Source organism: Numida meleagris, chromosome 1 (genome assembly GCF_002078875.1).
Source record: "Numida meleagris isolate 19003 breed g44 Domestic line chromosome 1, NumMel1.0, whole genome shotgun sequence".
Classification (NCBI taxonomy): domain Eukaryota; kingdom Metazoa; phylum Chordata; class Aves; order Galliformes; family Numididae; genus Numida; species Numida meleagris.
The window spans coordinates 166,598,604-166,615,312 of NC_034409.1; the positions used below are offsets into that span (position 1 = coordinate 166,598,604).

Genomic DNA, 16,709 nt, shown 5'->3' on the forward strand with positions numbered 1-16,709 from the left:
CATGAAAGATAGTAATATAATTGGTACTACTTGTAACTTGGGTTAGTTGCAGCTTAATTGCTTGCGAGAAATTAAGTTGTAGTTTACTGGAAACTATTGAACATTTGGTAGATATTTTATATATATATATAATATATATAATATTATTTATATATATCGTTATGTTAACATAGTCTTATGCTACAAAGTCAAGTAGGACTAATTTGATTACTTCCAAAACACTCGAATGATTTAAAATACCTTCCTTGCCTTTTCTTTCGTTCCCTTCTTTTCTGTACTTGACTAGAATTGCACAGTGAACCCTGAAGACAGTATCCTGAAAAGAGTAGAAAGTCTTGGCCACATCTTCAAAAAGAAATTTGCTGAAGCAGTTGGACAGGGATGTGCTGAGATTGGCTCGCAGGTAAGTAGCATTTTGGTTGAGTATGACTCATTTGAGCTCTGTTGGTACTAGCTAATGTGTGACCTGACTTACTTGCTCTTCTTCAGTGAAGATTAACAATAGAAAGTACTAATATTCTTCTTAAGTTGAGAAATAGATGTGCGTTTTTTCTAATGCTCTGTAAAGATAATATTTAACAAGTGGTTCTTAATATGTAAGGAACTGGATGAGGAAAAAGTATGCTGGAAATAATTCAGTGAAGAATGGGAAAATTGATGGGCAAAATACATGTAGTGGAAGGCGTACTGGCATTCATTAAAGAATTAACCTAGAACTCTGCAGTGTTCTTTATATCTATTTCGTTATAAGATCAGCAGACCAGCTGTGCTTTCTGGAAAGCAATTCCAAGATGTTTGTATTCTACATTCTCTTGTCTGTTAGCATCAGTTTTTATCCTGTTAGCCATGATTTGACGTAAACCCTTGATTAATTGATCTTCACCTGGTTGAAGTAGTCACAAAGCCTAGTAGCCTTTGAGGCTGCTCCAGTACTATTGGCAATTGGAGCTGAGGAGATCAAAGTTCCCTATTGTAGCTCTTCCAAACAAACAAAACGAACAAAAAGAACAAACAAGCAAAACCAAAAAAACTAAACCAACAAACATGTAGTAATATTCTCAATATTTTTCCCCCCCCTCCCCTTTTTAATAGAGATACCAGCTTGGAGTACGGCTGTACTACAGAGTAATGGAGTCTATGCTAAAGTCGGTAAGTTTAGCACTGATAGCTGTGTACTGGCATTGCATTTTTGAATACTGAAAATAATCAAAGCTTGTTTTATATACTTCAGGAAGAAGAGCGGCTCTCAGTGCACAATTTTAGGTATGTGCCAATAACTGATCATTATTACCTGTTATTTTATTGTTGGAATAAGTATTAATGATTTCATTTTCCTTTTAGCAAACTTCTGAATGATAACATCTTCCACACGTCTCTTCTGGCCTGTGCTCTTGAAATTGTCATGGCTACGTATGGCAGTAAGTCGAATCCAAAGTGCTAAGGAGCATTGTTAGTGATTGAGAATTATTGCTATTTATTCTAAAACATAAAATGCAATAAATAGCAAGGAAAAAGGTAGTTGCTGAAATTTCTGAACTAGCAATGATTTAATAAATACAAAAAAGGAAAACATGTGATTTATGAAAGAATGCAATGCTCCTGGTAATTTCATTCTGCCTTCCTTGCAGGAACCGCTTCACAAAGTGATGGTACCAGTGCTGAAACAGACTTGTCTTTCCCGTGGGTTCTCAGTGTATTTGATTTAAAAGCTTTTGACTTCTACAAGGTGATTGAAAGTTTTATTAAAGTGGAGCCAAGCCTAACAAGGGACATGATAAAGCATCTAGAACGCTGTGAACATCGCATTATGGAATCTCTTGCTTGGCAATCTGTAAGTAATGTTTTAAAGCAGTATTTGTATAACATGCAAATCTAGGAAAAAAAAATACACCTAACTATATAAAATAAGTTGTAGTCTTACTGAGATGTGTTTCTAGCAAAATAAATTATGAGAGCTAAACAAGATCAATTTTAGCCCATCTTCAGGTTTTGGGGAAAAAAAAAAAAGGCTATATCAGAGAGAGATCAGCATAGCACTGCCGATTTACTTGCCAGCATCTTTCACTAGTCTGGCATGGATATTAAGGGTAATAATGCCCATAAACAGTATTTTGGTGCCAGTGGACAAGGTGATAAATTCTATGCTCTTATCTGTAAACTTTATCCAGTTGTCCCACTTGACAGTAAGGCACTAACTGTGCATCTGATATGATTGTTAATAGTACTTACAATACTGATTCTTGTTGTAATTTGCACTTAAATTCCTTTTAATGGCATTCAAAAACATTAAAGTGTTCTGGCAGGTTGGGTTTTGTGTTTCAGGCTTAATCTCACTACCTCAACTTCTGTTTCTTTATACTGTGTTTTACTCGTGTACCAAAAATGCTATTAATGCCGCAGAACAGGGGACTATAAAGACTGCTGACAGAATGACACAAAGTGACCATTTAAGAACCCATCTGATAGCTTGTAGATCTGGGAAGTCCAAAGAATACAATACGGCATAACTAATATGGTATTTTAACTGTGACCCTTGTGTATGATTTTGGTTAGTGCACAATTTAAGCTTCAAGTTTTCTAGTACTGGTGATACTTTTCCAGACTGCGGGGTTGTACTCCCAGATTCCAGGAACAGTGTTGCTGTGTCTGAGCCACAAGAGCTGCATCTTGAGCTCAGGTTTTTAGGCTGGGGAAGCACACTGGCCTCAGTGTTACATGGAGGCAATTGCCGTGCTTCAAGGTGAATCTGGTCAACCTACTGATGCTAACCAGCCTATTTCACTTGATTTCCCTTACCAGCAGAGTTGATGGATGTGAGTGAGACAGCTTCTTGAATATACTCTGTTAGGAAGGTGACCTTTTCATTATTGGACTAAGACTTGTGCATCTGGCTCTGCGCTTATCACTGTGACGTTGTATGTGCCCCAGCATATCTGGTGCAGTGCTATAACTGTTGTGCTACACTTTTTTTTTTCCTTGGTATTGCTTTGACATGTTTGTTTGATGTCTTGGTGAAACCCACGTGCCTCTCCATTGCTGAATGCATATAGTTTTTCTTTGAAAAAGACTGCCTGAAAGCACTTGAAGGTTGAGAGCCTTGTACCAGAGCTTACAGTAGCAGGGAAGATTTTGGCATTCTGCTTAAAGTGTTTAAAGAATGCTTATTTGAAAATTTTAGTGCTTGGAGGATAAAGGCAGAGATACAAATACTGAAGTTTTACTCTCCACAAGCAGAAATCGGCTTCTGATACCTCATGCAGACTGGTTTGATGTCAGCTTAATCATAAGAGGCAAGGCTTTATCTACCAATTTCTACTCAGTAGTTCAAGCACAACATACAGATAATCTGATTTGGATTTGGGCATTCAGACTGGAAAATCCAAAATATTGTGTTCTCAGTAACTCTGGGTGTAGTTGCAGGGTTTTGCGAAGCAAAATAGCAATTAGCAACAAGCACAGAATTATTTCAAGCTTTCTGAGTGTCCTATTTGAATGATCAGGGTGTTTACTTGATTTTAATGTATTTAATCTATCATCTTGAGTTGCCTCAGGTGTTTGGTGCTGTCTTGGAGTGGCTTACACAGCTTATTTCTGTGGCTGTCAGTAGGTATCTGTAGAACTGTATTTCAAAAAGCACTTACTTTGTTCCATTCCTATATCTGCTTGGCTCCTGCTTAAGAACAGAGCTAAGAAAAGAGTTTGTTAACAGTAGAGGAGGGTGTGTGTTAAAAAAAAAAAAAAAAAAGTGCAGTCTACACTCTCCTCTTTGTTACTGGCCGGCTTATCACTAGAGGGCACAGCAGGGCTCTCAAAAACTGAGGGTAACTGGTGCTGGCAACCAGCTATGTGCTGGCTGCAACAGGAGTGTACAGGTACCTTGTGACACTGCGTTGGCTTTTGTTGCCTCGTCCTAGGAGATCCTACCTTCCCCCCAGCATTGCTGTCCATCTCTGTCTTCCTCATCCATTATATAAAGCATTTGAATAAACATCTTAATTCTTGCAGGTGTCTTCTAGCTTACAGTGAACTGAAATTGTGAATATAACTTAAAGAATACTTCAAGTATGCTAGTGCTACAAGGAGAACAAAAAAAAAGGTGGTATATCTGAACCCTATTAGGTGTTACAGCTGCCCATAAGGGAAAGGCTGCAAGTTTTAACCAGTCTACACGTGCATAAGCAACCTGATCTCATGAAAGATGTTCTGTGGCTGGAGAGGTTGGACTAGAAGATCTCTTAAGATCCATTCCAATCCAAACCATTCATTTATTCTCTAACCCGTGTAATGGTAGCTCAGGAGAGAGAAAGTATTGAAATGCTGGTAGTGCTAATATCTTGCTGTGGTTTTGGGTAATTACAGTGTACATTGTAAGGCTCCGAACAAACTTCAGTCCAGGATTCTTTCAGTACAGAATATCCATAATTTCCTCACATATTGACTGTTAGAGTAAATAACTTAAATAACTGACAGTTAGTATGTTGTTAAGGCTAGCTGGTTAATTAAGATTCAGGTTTAGACTACTTTGAGTACTGGATGCAGTTTGGGCCCCAAAATATAAGAACGGCATAAAACTGTTAGTGTCCAGAGGAGGGCTACAAAGGTGGTGAAGGGTCTGGAGGGCAGGTTGTATGAGGAGCAGCTGAGGCCTCCTGGTTTGCTCAGCCCAGAGCAGAGGAGCTGAGGGGAGGCCTCATGGCGGCTGCAGCTCCTCACAGGGAGCAGAGGGGCAGCGCTGAGCTCTGCTCTGTGACAGCGACAGGGCCTGAGGGCACGGCATGGAGCTGTGTCAGGGGAGGGGCGGGTGGGTGTTAGGGACAGGTTCTGCACCAGAGGGCAGTGGGCATGGAACAGGCTGCCCAGGACAGTGGACACAGCCCCGAGCTGCTGGAGTTCAAGGAGCATCAGGACAACACTCTCAGACATGGGGTCTGACTGTTAGGTGGTGCTGTGTGGAGCCAGGGGATGGACTTAATGACCCTTGTGAATCCCTTCCAACTCAGGATGTTCTATGATTCTAGTCTGAAAAGGTGTAACACTTAAGCAAAAGGAGGAAGCGTTTCAATGGCAGAAGTCTGCCAAAGGTTGTTGAATTTCCTCAAAAGATTCAGCTAGTAAATGAGTGGGTGATTTATCGTATTCCTCTGTGGTTTATTCCCTGGATGATATTTCCATGTTATGTTGTGCAAGATCAAAAAAGTACATTCTTAATTAGTAATTTCCTCAAGAAGGGGTATGTAAGTTGAGATGCGTACTTTGTAATAGTAAATGTCTTTTATCTCCAGATAGTATAAAGGAGGAGAGAAGCTGGATAACTTATACATAGTTGTAATTCATATCTTACAAGTGATTGCTTAGGCTTAATTTTAAACAAATTACCTGATAATGTAAACATGAAGTAATCTCAAGAAGATTAACATTTTCTAATATTCCCAGAGAATTTATTTTCTTGAGAAGGTGTTATACTCTGAATAAAAGCATGTGGAACTTAAGCAAAAAAGCCAGCAACCCTCGTATTTTGGTCTAGTTCTTATCCTCCCTTACAGGCAGAACAGTTCATTAGGAGGTTTGTCTGCTCTAGAGAAATCAGGTGTATCAGCTGTGTTTATCCAGTTTTTCCCCTTTCTACTGACTGCTTTTGGAAGCATGACTACAATGTGGGATTTGAAGAGACAGAGAAATTGAAGACAGAATAGCTGAATTTACTGTAGTTTTACTTGTTGTAGAGTTTTCATGAGGAAAAATGCCTTGCATAATTTCTCTGAAGAAAACTCTTAAGAGCTCATCTAACCTTTGTTTGACTTTGGAAGCTGTATCCGCTGAATGTGAAAGATTGTACTTGAAGATAATATATCTCTTCTTTGCTAGTCATCCTGAATTCGTTTATTGCTTTTTGCATTGGTAGTTGATTTAGTTGTCTGTGCATTAGAAAAGAGATCAAATGTTTCTACGTTTTTCCCTTCCATTAAGAAAAAAATCAAACAAAAACAAACAAAAACAACAACAAAAAAAATAGTGGAAAATATTGAAGAGTCATGTTAATAATACTTAATTTTGAATAGGGGCAAATGTTGACACTAAGTCATGCAGAAAGTATTTCATTTTCTTTAAATCTTAATTAAACCCCGAAGTTAGAAGCCCCTTTTATCCCCTTAAAAATGATCTACAAATGAGGTTGTGATGCTTCCAGATGCAGATTTTTATGAAGACCAATTTGCTACATACTTTTTAATTCTTGAAGTATACCGTAATATCTATATATTTAACTGTAGAGCATCTGTGCCTTATCTCATTAAAGTATTTAGGGCACTACTTACATTTGGTAACTTTATTTAAAGGGACTAAAATTACTTTAGACTCAAAAATAAAGGTGACTGTATCCCTTGATTCATTTTTATCATATCGATATAAATACATTTTAAACCTTGGAATGGTTAGTCTGTTTCCTACGAGATGGGGCCAGCTTGGGAGCTCATGCTCAGCCTTTTCTGTCAAATTGATCTCTCTTGTGACCAGTTTAAAAAAATAATTGTTTTGAATTGTTCAGATCAAGCTTATATGAACGCATTCCTGGATCTTTGAGTTTCTTTTAAAGAAAGCCCTGTTAGCTGCTGCACTGCATGTTTGACATGGGTGTTGCTGCTTGCTGCAGTGAGTAGAAAAACCAGGGAAGAACAGGCTTTCAGTGCCAGTAAATCAGACGCAAAGTCTAGAAATTTCCACAGTCTGTATTAAGAGCAAAACACTTGGACCATCTGAAACACATTTGTTTCTTGGAACAGCATGACTTAAGTGGATTTTTTGCTGAATCATAACAGAAAGTCAACACCTGTAGAGCGTCTACCTTTGTTATCCATTCATACAAATCCATCTGGTTGTGTTTCCTGGCCTCTCAGCCATGAACAGGGAGGGCCAGGCAATGCATTATGTTCTTTCATACTGTTGGTACTTCTGCTTGAGGACTGTGCTTCCTGTAAATGGCTTTTCACAGGTACAGGGGGTAAAGAGGCCAGAGCGGACGTGTTTTATATAATGTTTGGCATACTTGAAGTCATACTTTAGTGCATCTACATAAGCGTGAAGAGTCCAAAGGATATTCCTCGCAGGACTGTGGTTTTAAAACGTTACCTGGTAGCTTCTGTGGTTAACAGGGGTGGGAGGCAGCTGTGTCACCTTCTGCAGCCCCACAGCAGCCCAGAAGGGAATGGGGAAGCATACCCCTGCAGCCTTCTGCGCTGGACTAAATGGAGTTAATTCTCAGTCTCATTTTGAGTACTAGCTTTCCTTTTTTGTGCGTGAGACAGATGAACCGAAGCAGTGCACTGCACTACAGGTGGTGACACCATAGACCTCTTTAAAGATTTCTCTACCAGCTTATTCCTCTTCAGAGTTCAAATATAATCCAAAATAGGATCGTGAACTTGGGTTTATCCTAACCCTTAGCCCAGGCATGTCCTGAACAGCGGTGTGCTGTCAGCCCCATCTGGGCTGGAACCAGAGCTCGGGGCGCAGTGCGGTGCTAGCTCAAGGCATGGTACATAAGCTTATGGATTCTGAGACACCGGCTGAACACAGCCCTGTGAACAGCAAAAACGATGCAGCTGTGCTTTCCATTGTGATAAAGGAATTTGAGAAGAGGTTTCAAGATTGCAAAAAAAAAAAAAAAAAAAAACCCATCCATGTTTTTGGTTTATTTTCAGTCAGCATAGATACATTAATTGTGAATTTTCAAATGGAATGTATAGAGTTGCAATCAAAAATTTGGTTGTCTCTTTACCAGACCTTTTTCAGACATATCTCAGCAGAGCGAAATATCCCTCACTTCACAGTCATGCCTTATCCATGCCACCACTTTTTGGCAGTATGTACATCTGCGAACAATTGCTTTCAAGGATGAAGTACAGGAGGAGTAAAATTTCATCAGAAATCTGATGAGCACCTGGAGAACTCACTATGAATTGCAGCTACTGCCATCAAACCAGCCTGATAAGTTACACAGTCACAAAAACAGGGTCACATATCCCACTAGTTCTGTTTTTTTTGTTCTTTTTTAATGTTGCTATTTAAAAAAAAAAAAATGTGTTGTTACTTAATGTATATAAGTATATAACATATTTTATGAGGACTGTTCTGAAAGTAACACCTCCTGTTTTACTATTTTGGCCCACAACATCAGAGGTGGGTGGTGGTGGTACGGTGGTAGAGGTTGAACTTTCCCATCAATATCCCCTACGTTTGATTGCCATCTGACAGATGGCAGCAGAGGGGCACTCTGACAGAATGATGCCTCACATGGAAGCACATATGAAGCAGTGTGTCGCTGAATTCATCCATGTGGACAGAATTGCACCCACTGACATTCAGCAACACTTGCTGAACGTTTATGGCGACCAAACAGTAGATGTGAGCACAGTGAGGTGATGGGTGGTGAGTTTCAGCAGTGGCGGCAGCGAGTCGCTTCTGCTAGTACAGGCTGTTACGAGCATGGCACGCAGGCTCTTGTTCATTGCTGGTGAATATGCACAGCTAATGGTGGTAACTGTGTTGAAAAAGAGTGTTTTGTAGCTGAGAATTTGCTCTAGCAAACAGTGTTATTGTGTTCTTTCTGTCTGCTGTAGTTTCCATGGAAATAATTAGGAGGAATTGCTTTCAGAGTAACCTTCGTAGATGTAGCCCTAGACAATTCCTCTTTCACTCAGTGCGGCCAAGGCAAACCAAAAGGTTGGATACCCATGACTTAGCCTGTTTTGTAACTTCTTCCATGTCGAGTTGTCTAAACTGTGCTCCATAATGCTTCTCCTTTATCTGCACCTTCTCTGTGATTTCTATTGGCTGGCATTTGCAGTGACATCTGCAGTGCTGTTCTGCCATGTATCATAGATTTAACATAATTCAATGTTTGCAATACCTATTTGTCAACTAAATATGTAGTTAATGTTTGTATTCAGCTGCCTCATCCCACAGCAAAGACTTCTGTTAGTTTAAAATTATGCAGCTCATTGTGGCAGAATTACCTTCCTGAAGAAAACAGCGTATTCCCAAAGAACATATTTATTGCATAAATATGACACACCCCCTGAGCTGGAATAACAGCAGACCTACTTTGATCATGTAGTATGGAGACAAACATTAAACAAGTATGTCTAAGATTTATTTAAACACTGTTAGACAAATGCAGGCTGAGGTAAAGCTGCAAGGAGGTACAGGTTAAGTACTCATCAGTATTTAGTAGAGGATAAGCTTAACTATGCCGCCCCTAGTCTTTGATTCCACAAGGACAGGGTTATTGTGGTATTCCCCATACTCCAGTACTTGGTTTCTTGGATGCAGCATGCAATTTCAAATTAGATTTCTGTGCTTCTTGTAAGGAGGAATTAAGCATCTAGGAACAGAGGTTAGCTAATTGTCTGGTGGTATGGAACTTTCTCAGCAGTGCTTTCTGTTAGGTTTGCCTGAAGTCTTATACCTCTACCTCTGGAGGGTAGGTGTCTACGCGCAGTTAAGAAATCTTCTATTTGACTTAGATATCTTAAGTCATTCCTGTTAAAACTGGAAGGAGAAATAAGAGTGGTCCTTACCATCAACAATTTGGACCAGAGGTTAGTGGATAAATCAAGTGCAGCTGAATTAGTAGAATAACCCTAAAACCTTTTTGATGGGCAGCCAAGCAAGGCCAAATGGTGAGGGTGGGAGTTTGGGGCTGCATCTATAGGAACAGCCTGAAAGAGACTATGGTTCAGGCTTGAGCACTGTCTGGCAGCCATCTGCAGCATTTTGCTGGTGACTCGTTCCCTGGCTCGTTCTGGCTTTGTCAGCACTCTTCTGGACAATCCCTAGGCAAGGTGTGGGGCATGATGCAGATCACAGACTATTTTCTACTGCCGGTACGGACTGATGGGTGAGGAAGCTTCAACTGTGTGGGTGAGAGCTGTGCTCTGCTGCTTGCCCTCGAGGCCTTAGAACAGGCCGTGGCTTGTTATGTGAGTGACTACAAACGTAGTCGTGGATTCAACCACACGAGTGACCTCAGCTGGCACTGAGTCACACATTCTCACATCGTATCTCCTTCAGGTTCCAAGAACTGTACGTGTTCCTGCACAGCACCTGGATTTTCTTAGCAAATCCTGTCTATGTCAGAAATGCTATTTTTCATGTCTACTACATTTTGCCTTTCAAAGACTTCAGATGTGGGAATACCTGGTTGGTGCTGTAGGCACAAAAAGTGCGTGGCTTATCCAGAACAACAGCACTTGCAAGCATGCTCACTGGCAGGAGATGATTTACTTAGGGAGCTGTACTGGTGTGTAAAGGTAGGCACCTAATGAATGGCAGACATCAGATTGGTGATGTCCACAAGAACAACCTGCTGTGATCTTTTGGACTTTAGGTACCCGAAATACCCTGTCTCAATGTGGACATAGTTATGGACAGTGATTTCTAACTTCGAATCTTCGAGGGTTTTTCTTAAAAAATCAAGAACTATGCTAAGTGCCACCAAATGATGCCATCCCACATGCTTGTCACACTCCTTTCTAAGAAGTTATGTTAGGAGACTGCAGCTTTAACCTTAAAGAAGGAACTGAGAGTTGATTTGAGGTTTCCTGTCTGTACAAACTAAATATATTTGTTGCATCATGCGCGTGTTCCAGAAGTGTGTGTGATCAGAGAGATATCACTGCTGGTTGGCATGATAGCACTAAGGAATCGTACTGGTTTGTGCTGCATGTGCTTATTTTTTTCTTTTCAGGTTAAAAATTAGCTCTGACACTTCAGTTGTGACAAATGGGACTGGAAAAGCTGAATTATGGGTTTCAAGCCACATGTTAACTTTAGAATTCCTGCCTTCATGATACTAGGCACATTCTTAGAAGTCTGTGAGGTGGCTGCTTTTTGTGTGTGTATATACCATATAGCATCTATAATATGTACTTTTTTTAGCTTAACAGATATAAAATCTTTACATCTTTTATTAAATGTATGATATATTTATGCATACATAGAAATGATTTTTTTTCACCTTTCTAGCAGTCTGAAGAATTATCTTTTATAGAAACAATACTATGCTTTTTGAGGCTCGAAACCTGCCTTAACAGCTGAAGGCATATTGAAAAACCAGGAAGACTGCTGCATGGTAATCTTCACTCCAGTGTCTGCACCATCACTTTGAAAATCTTCTCTGCCACTCCTATGTATCGTGAGGATGACTCAAGTTGTTATTCATGCTTGGGTGTTACCATCCAGCTAAATCCTTTAGGCTACTGGAATAGAAACCAGGACACCTGAAGCTGAGCTCCTGCATTTCCTGTTTTTGTCTGTATTGGTAACATGCTCAATCCTTGACAAGCACTTAAAAAGGGCATGAAATGCTCACTAGGGTTGTAAGGTATTGGTTATGCTAGCACCGTATTAATGGATTTATCTGTTGCGGTAATACCAAGGCAGCCCAACCCTTAAGGTGCAATTTAGATTCAAGTACAAACATGGCCAAAGGGATTACCTAAGACATAGCAGCTATGCAGTATTCTCATTCTATGAAGTTTGAATGCTGTTCTTGAATCAAAATTTCAGTTTTTCTCTACTTCAGCAACTGCTTGAAGGTGTAGAGGAGGCTATTGGGGCTGTATTTAGCACTGATGCTTGTGGTTTCTGATTACGTAGCTAAATGAGCTGTGTACTGCAACCCTGCTGCAGAAGCAGGGGTTAGGCAATAGTCTGACTCTAGGCTTGCAACTGCAATTGCAAGTGGGGTTTGTGCCCTGTGCAGCTTGCAGCTAGGCTGCAATATGCAGATACCCTGCTCTGACTGTTCTGATCCTTATACAGTTTTAGCCACAGAAGTAAGACTTGGTTAACATGGTACCGTGCTTTTTAGTGGTTTTGGTTTTGTTTTTTTCCCCTTAAGGTTGCCCTGATTACTAGTAATGTTTTAACCAGAAGAAGTGAAATAACTTTCTGGGAATCATTGCTTTTCAGTTTTTATATTGTTCAGTGCTTTGGTGACCATACCATGGCTGTAGGGCTCTAATTTTCAGTTCTACTGTTTCTAGATAGTATGAACTTCGGCTCTTCATTCTGCAACATTGCAGTATCTGCACTGCAGTGACTCACAGGTCCGTCTGGACGCCGACGTGTGCGACCTATTGTAGGGTACCTGCTTTAGCGGGGCAGTTGGACTCGATGATCTCTTGAGGTCCCTTCCAACCCCTGAAATTCTGTGACTTTGCAGAGATGTTTAAAGGTTGCCCATGAGGAAAAATATATTAAAATTCAGAGAGATATGCTTACGGTCATTTAGTTTTGTAAACTCTGGCTGAATTGGGGGAAATTTAATGGTGCTGTCACATAGAATGCAAAAGTAAATAATACAAGGATTAAATTCTGCAGCTGTGTCCCTGCTGCTCCCAAGTTGGATAGGGTTATGCTCTCCATCTTCGTAGTTTTGTAAATGTTTTGTCATTTGGTACAACAGAGATTTTCTTGGCTTGCATGTTTTATGTGAGTCACAGTCCTCAATAGTTGTCAGGAGCTTACATTGCTCTTTCTGTCCTTATTTCTGTTTTATTTGAGCCATCCCATAGCTCACTTTTCTATGGAAGATAGTTTTTGTGTCCATTAGTAAACAAAGAAGGTGCCAAATAAACATTTGAATGTGTTTTTCTCCAGCTATATGCTCAGTTTTCAAGCTCTCAAGGGGCTGATAGTATCTTGTCAAATTCAAATTACCAAATAACATGTCATTAGAAAGAGGTTTTTTCTTTCTACTTGTTGTATTTTCTGTAAGCTATTGCACATGTATATGAGTGGTGTGTTATGTTTATTTTTTGTGTAGGCCTAACAGGTGCTTACCTCTTCTATGCTGTGTAAATATATGGTATTTGTTACGCATCTGTATCATTGTGTGCACCTTACAGTAATTTTCCAATAATACAAAGTCTTTATCTGTGATGAGGATCCCACTCTGATTACACCTGTTGAGTTTGCATAGTGTTCACAGTCCCAGTCCTCCAGGAAGGTAATTTGCCTGTGTTTTGTAGAAGCTTTTTGGTCAGATAGGGTTTGCTGGTCAGACTGGGTGAGAGAACAAGCTGCCAAATGCCTTTGGTACAGTTGTGCTTTACAGCTAACGTCTGGACCTGTGCAATTCAACTCCTACACAGAGACTTCAGGCTCACCCAGTTAGACCATATCTTGTCTGAACTTGGCTCGGAGAAGTCCCCGACCTGCTGTCACCCTGTCCTCACAGTCTGGGAATTAGCCTGCGTGTGGCATGCTGTGTCTGTGCTATCTGTCTCTGCTAGTTCTTCCTTGCAGACCAGTTTTGAGTAGCCCAAAGGAACCTGTAGATCTTATCTAGACAGAATTAACTTTTTTTGTTGCTTGTTTGTTTTCTTAGTTGATAGGGTATTTTTTTGTACACTTGCTCATAGAAGGTTGTGAAACAGGCCATAAGCATGCGGTAGATAACACTCCTGACATGTGAAAGAAACTTTAACTTGTGTAAACAAGCAGACATAAAGCTTTGGTTTTCTTTCAGATATTTTTGTTTAGCCTGAAAATGCAGATATATCTATTTTTTTATTCTCAATTTATTGTGTTTTGCTACCTAATTCCTCTGTTAAGAGACACCTGCAGTGCTGCTGCAAGTGCTTTCTTCATTACTTGATAAAAGTTGTTTGTTATAAATGCTTTTAAGTGTAGTTCTCAGTGCTGTGGTGAATGGTGGATTATCCCACTATCACTCGTTAGCAAGCTGGAGGGTTTGGGGTTTTTTTTACAGTTTTTTTTTTTATTACATTAATAGTTGCTTTTACAAATAGGTTCCCAGGACAGACAATTAGTAGTCTAATGTGGCACAGTTTTACAGGAGGAAGACTTCCAATAATGATATGTACTTCCTTTCATAAAGAAGCAATTTTTGCAAAACGCATCTGAAAAGCAAAAGAGTGGGCCTAGCTGCAGTTGTTTGCGTGTGAAGTAGACTTGATATTATTCCCAAGATAATGGCAGTAATTCCTGGTGCCTCCTATTAATGGTGTCTTTCAGATGTTTTTTTTCTTTAAGGCATCAACTCGCTGTTTGAAAAAGATGAGGGTAGGGCACATCTTAGACCTGCATGTGTGGGAAGTTATTCTTGTGAAGAATTGCCTCTTAATAAAAAGCTGGGAACTTTTTTGCTGAAGGCTTTCCTTTGTTATTCCTTGTGCTTCGCTTTTTCATATTTAAACAAAGAATTCTTAATAATTCTTCTGGTTTTGTTATAACTAGAGCAGGAAGACTGCTCGCTAAATAGAGAAAAGGATTTTAAATCTCAGTCCTGAACTTTAGTTTTCCAATAAAATGATAAGTTTTATAGAAAAACAGATGATGTCTGTTTGTATGTTTTAATTTTGTGATAAGTTCAGTTTTCTTGCAGGAAAGACTGAACTTATTTTATAAGCAGTTGTATAAGGAAGCAGGAGATGGAGGGAGATGATAAATGCAAAATGCTACAGAGTACTTTTAGTACTTTGGTAAAGCAGAATTTGAGGACAAGAACAAACTTTTCCACACAACTTCTTACAGAAGTATTAGACTATTGGCTTGGCTTTCTAAACTTGCATCCATCTTTAATGAGCTCTACTGAGTATGTTCTGAAAACAGGCTAGTTCAGTGACTGTCAACTGTACTAATACTTAATGTTTTCAGCACTGATACCTGGATGACAAATACAGCTCAGGCATTTGATTTGAATATTTTTAAAAATTTAAAATTTGCATTAGCTTTGAAATTTATTCTCCTGCATTTTGTCAGTGATGCTTAAAGGAAATTGTCAGGACTTACAAGTCTGCCCAGGTTTGAGCACTTGATAATATATTTGCTGCTGGAAAAATATGAATGCATTGTTCTTCATTGATAAAACTCCTGCAAAAGAACTTGGAAGAATAAATAATGCCAGGATTTCCCATGGTCAGGTGGGATTTCTGAAATTACCACTGGGCTCACTGTAACTTTACCGGCGTCGTTAATGTAATTCCTAAAATCTCATGTCTGGTTAGAATGCTGTTTGAAGTTGCAACTGAAAAATCACTTGCCATTTGCTAGAGATGATACAGGAGTATATAATCAGGAGTGATAGAGAAAGACTGGCGGTCAGATGCTCCTTGTCTTTTCCAAAATAAAGTAGGATGGTAGTAATGCAAACAGTGGGTTTAAATCAGAAGGTGGTGGTTTTGTTTTTGCTTTGTTATCCACCACAACACCCAACACGAACCTTTTGCTGCAGAATGACTTCTCACCACATGCACCTAACATGAAGCTTTTGCTGCAGAATGCTGTGGATGTTAAAAGCTGGCTAAAGTTTAAATATAAGAAGTTTAAAATGGGAAATCTTTTGTTTTTGAAGCAGTAATATGCTGTGGTAGACGTTCTTTTTTTCCCTTTTCTTTTGGAACAGATGGTTTATTGTCTAGTTAGCAACTGCTACCTCTTTTGTCTTAGATCCAAAGAAGAGTTGACTAAACTTTCATTGCTTTTATTTTCATGGTAAGTGGGCAGTACCCGCACTCTGTATATGAAGAAACTAGAATACAAAGAACAAACCTGCAAGGTGTGGTCCTAAAAATAAACTTTGAAACCCCCCCGCACAACCGTTCTGTCGAAAATGATGCACTTTTAGGAAGTGCTGCATGCAGTGTTTTATCAGCTACTCAGGAGCTCTGTCAGTGTAAGCCATTTTTGCTTGGGTGCCTTAGTGTGATTCAGGAGATTAACTCCTCATCTAGATTTAAATTTTGGCACGAGCTCCTACCGGCAGAGTTGATATCAAAGGCAGGATTAGACCAAAGGGGTGCAGCTGTTCAGGAAAGTACCCGTGGAATGTTGCTCTATCCACTGCTCTCTAGGATAATCTTCCTACAGAACTGAAAAAGGAGGAGAGCTGCATTCAATCCTGATGAGCTGGTAGCTTGGTCTTACATCAGCTTTTTGGGAGGGAGTATAGGTTTGCTCCCTGTCTTCTGAATGGGTCAAATCAGGAATTTCTCAAGTAACTGATTCTCTAAACTTCAGATGTTCCTCTTTGTACGTGATGAACGTAACTGACTACAAATACCAGTAGCAAAGTTGGGTTTTTTTCAGTCATTGGTAGTATTAAACAGGCCCTTCAAGACATTAGGGATGTGTATCTGACTTATGAACTTTAGGTGTCTCAAAGACTTATTCTGTAGGAAACATAAAAGTTGTCTACTCACAATGTTTTTTCTCCTCCATTTTTTTCCAGAAGATAAATCAGGAGATTAAGATTTTCCAACGCAGAGCATTGCCTGCCTTCAACTGTTAGTCTAGATTCTAGATTTCAATGCTTATCTCTGTAGTTTAGCTCATAGTAGTTGAATTTTCCTTTCACCAGTCATGGAGAATGAATTTCTAATTTAGCAGTATTAATTTCTTGTAGTATGAGTAACTCAAGTTTTCCAGTAGTTGTAGTCAATGTACAACTTACTTGTAATGATGATGCAAAAGCACTGCAGAGAAAGAAAATCTATAATATACTGTGATAGCCTAATATGTGTTTTGACCAGCGTTGAGTCATATTTCAGACGCTGCCCTGAAAAGTGCCTCAATTATAGTTTTGTGTCTGTGCAGTTAGTAGTATTGTGGCCGTGTTGCAACTGACTGCCCTAAATTGACAGCGTAACTTAATTTGCTTTTTCACTCCACTGTCCGTGGGGAGG

The 16,709-nt window shown here is 39.6% G+C and overlaps 1 protein-coding gene across 1 annotated transcript in view; it reads left to right on the top strand.

Annotated features, from left to right (window-relative positions):
* Positions 1-16,709, top strand: part of RB1 (RB transcriptional corepressor 1) — an 81,429-nt gene that overhangs the window by 28,809 nt on the left and 35,911 nt on the right. The window contains exons 13-17 of the mRNA XM_021376196.1: positions 287-403; positions 1,093-1,149; positions 1,232-1,263; positions 1,342-1,418; positions 1,629-1,831. Coding sequence (XP_021231871.1) covers positions 287-403; positions 1,093-1,149; positions 1,232-1,263; positions 1,342-1,418; positions 1,629-1,831 — 486 coding nt within the window. The remainder of the gene's footprint in view (positions 1-286; positions 404-1,092; positions 1,150-1,231; positions 1,264-1,341; positions 1,419-1,628; positions 1,832-16,709) is intronic.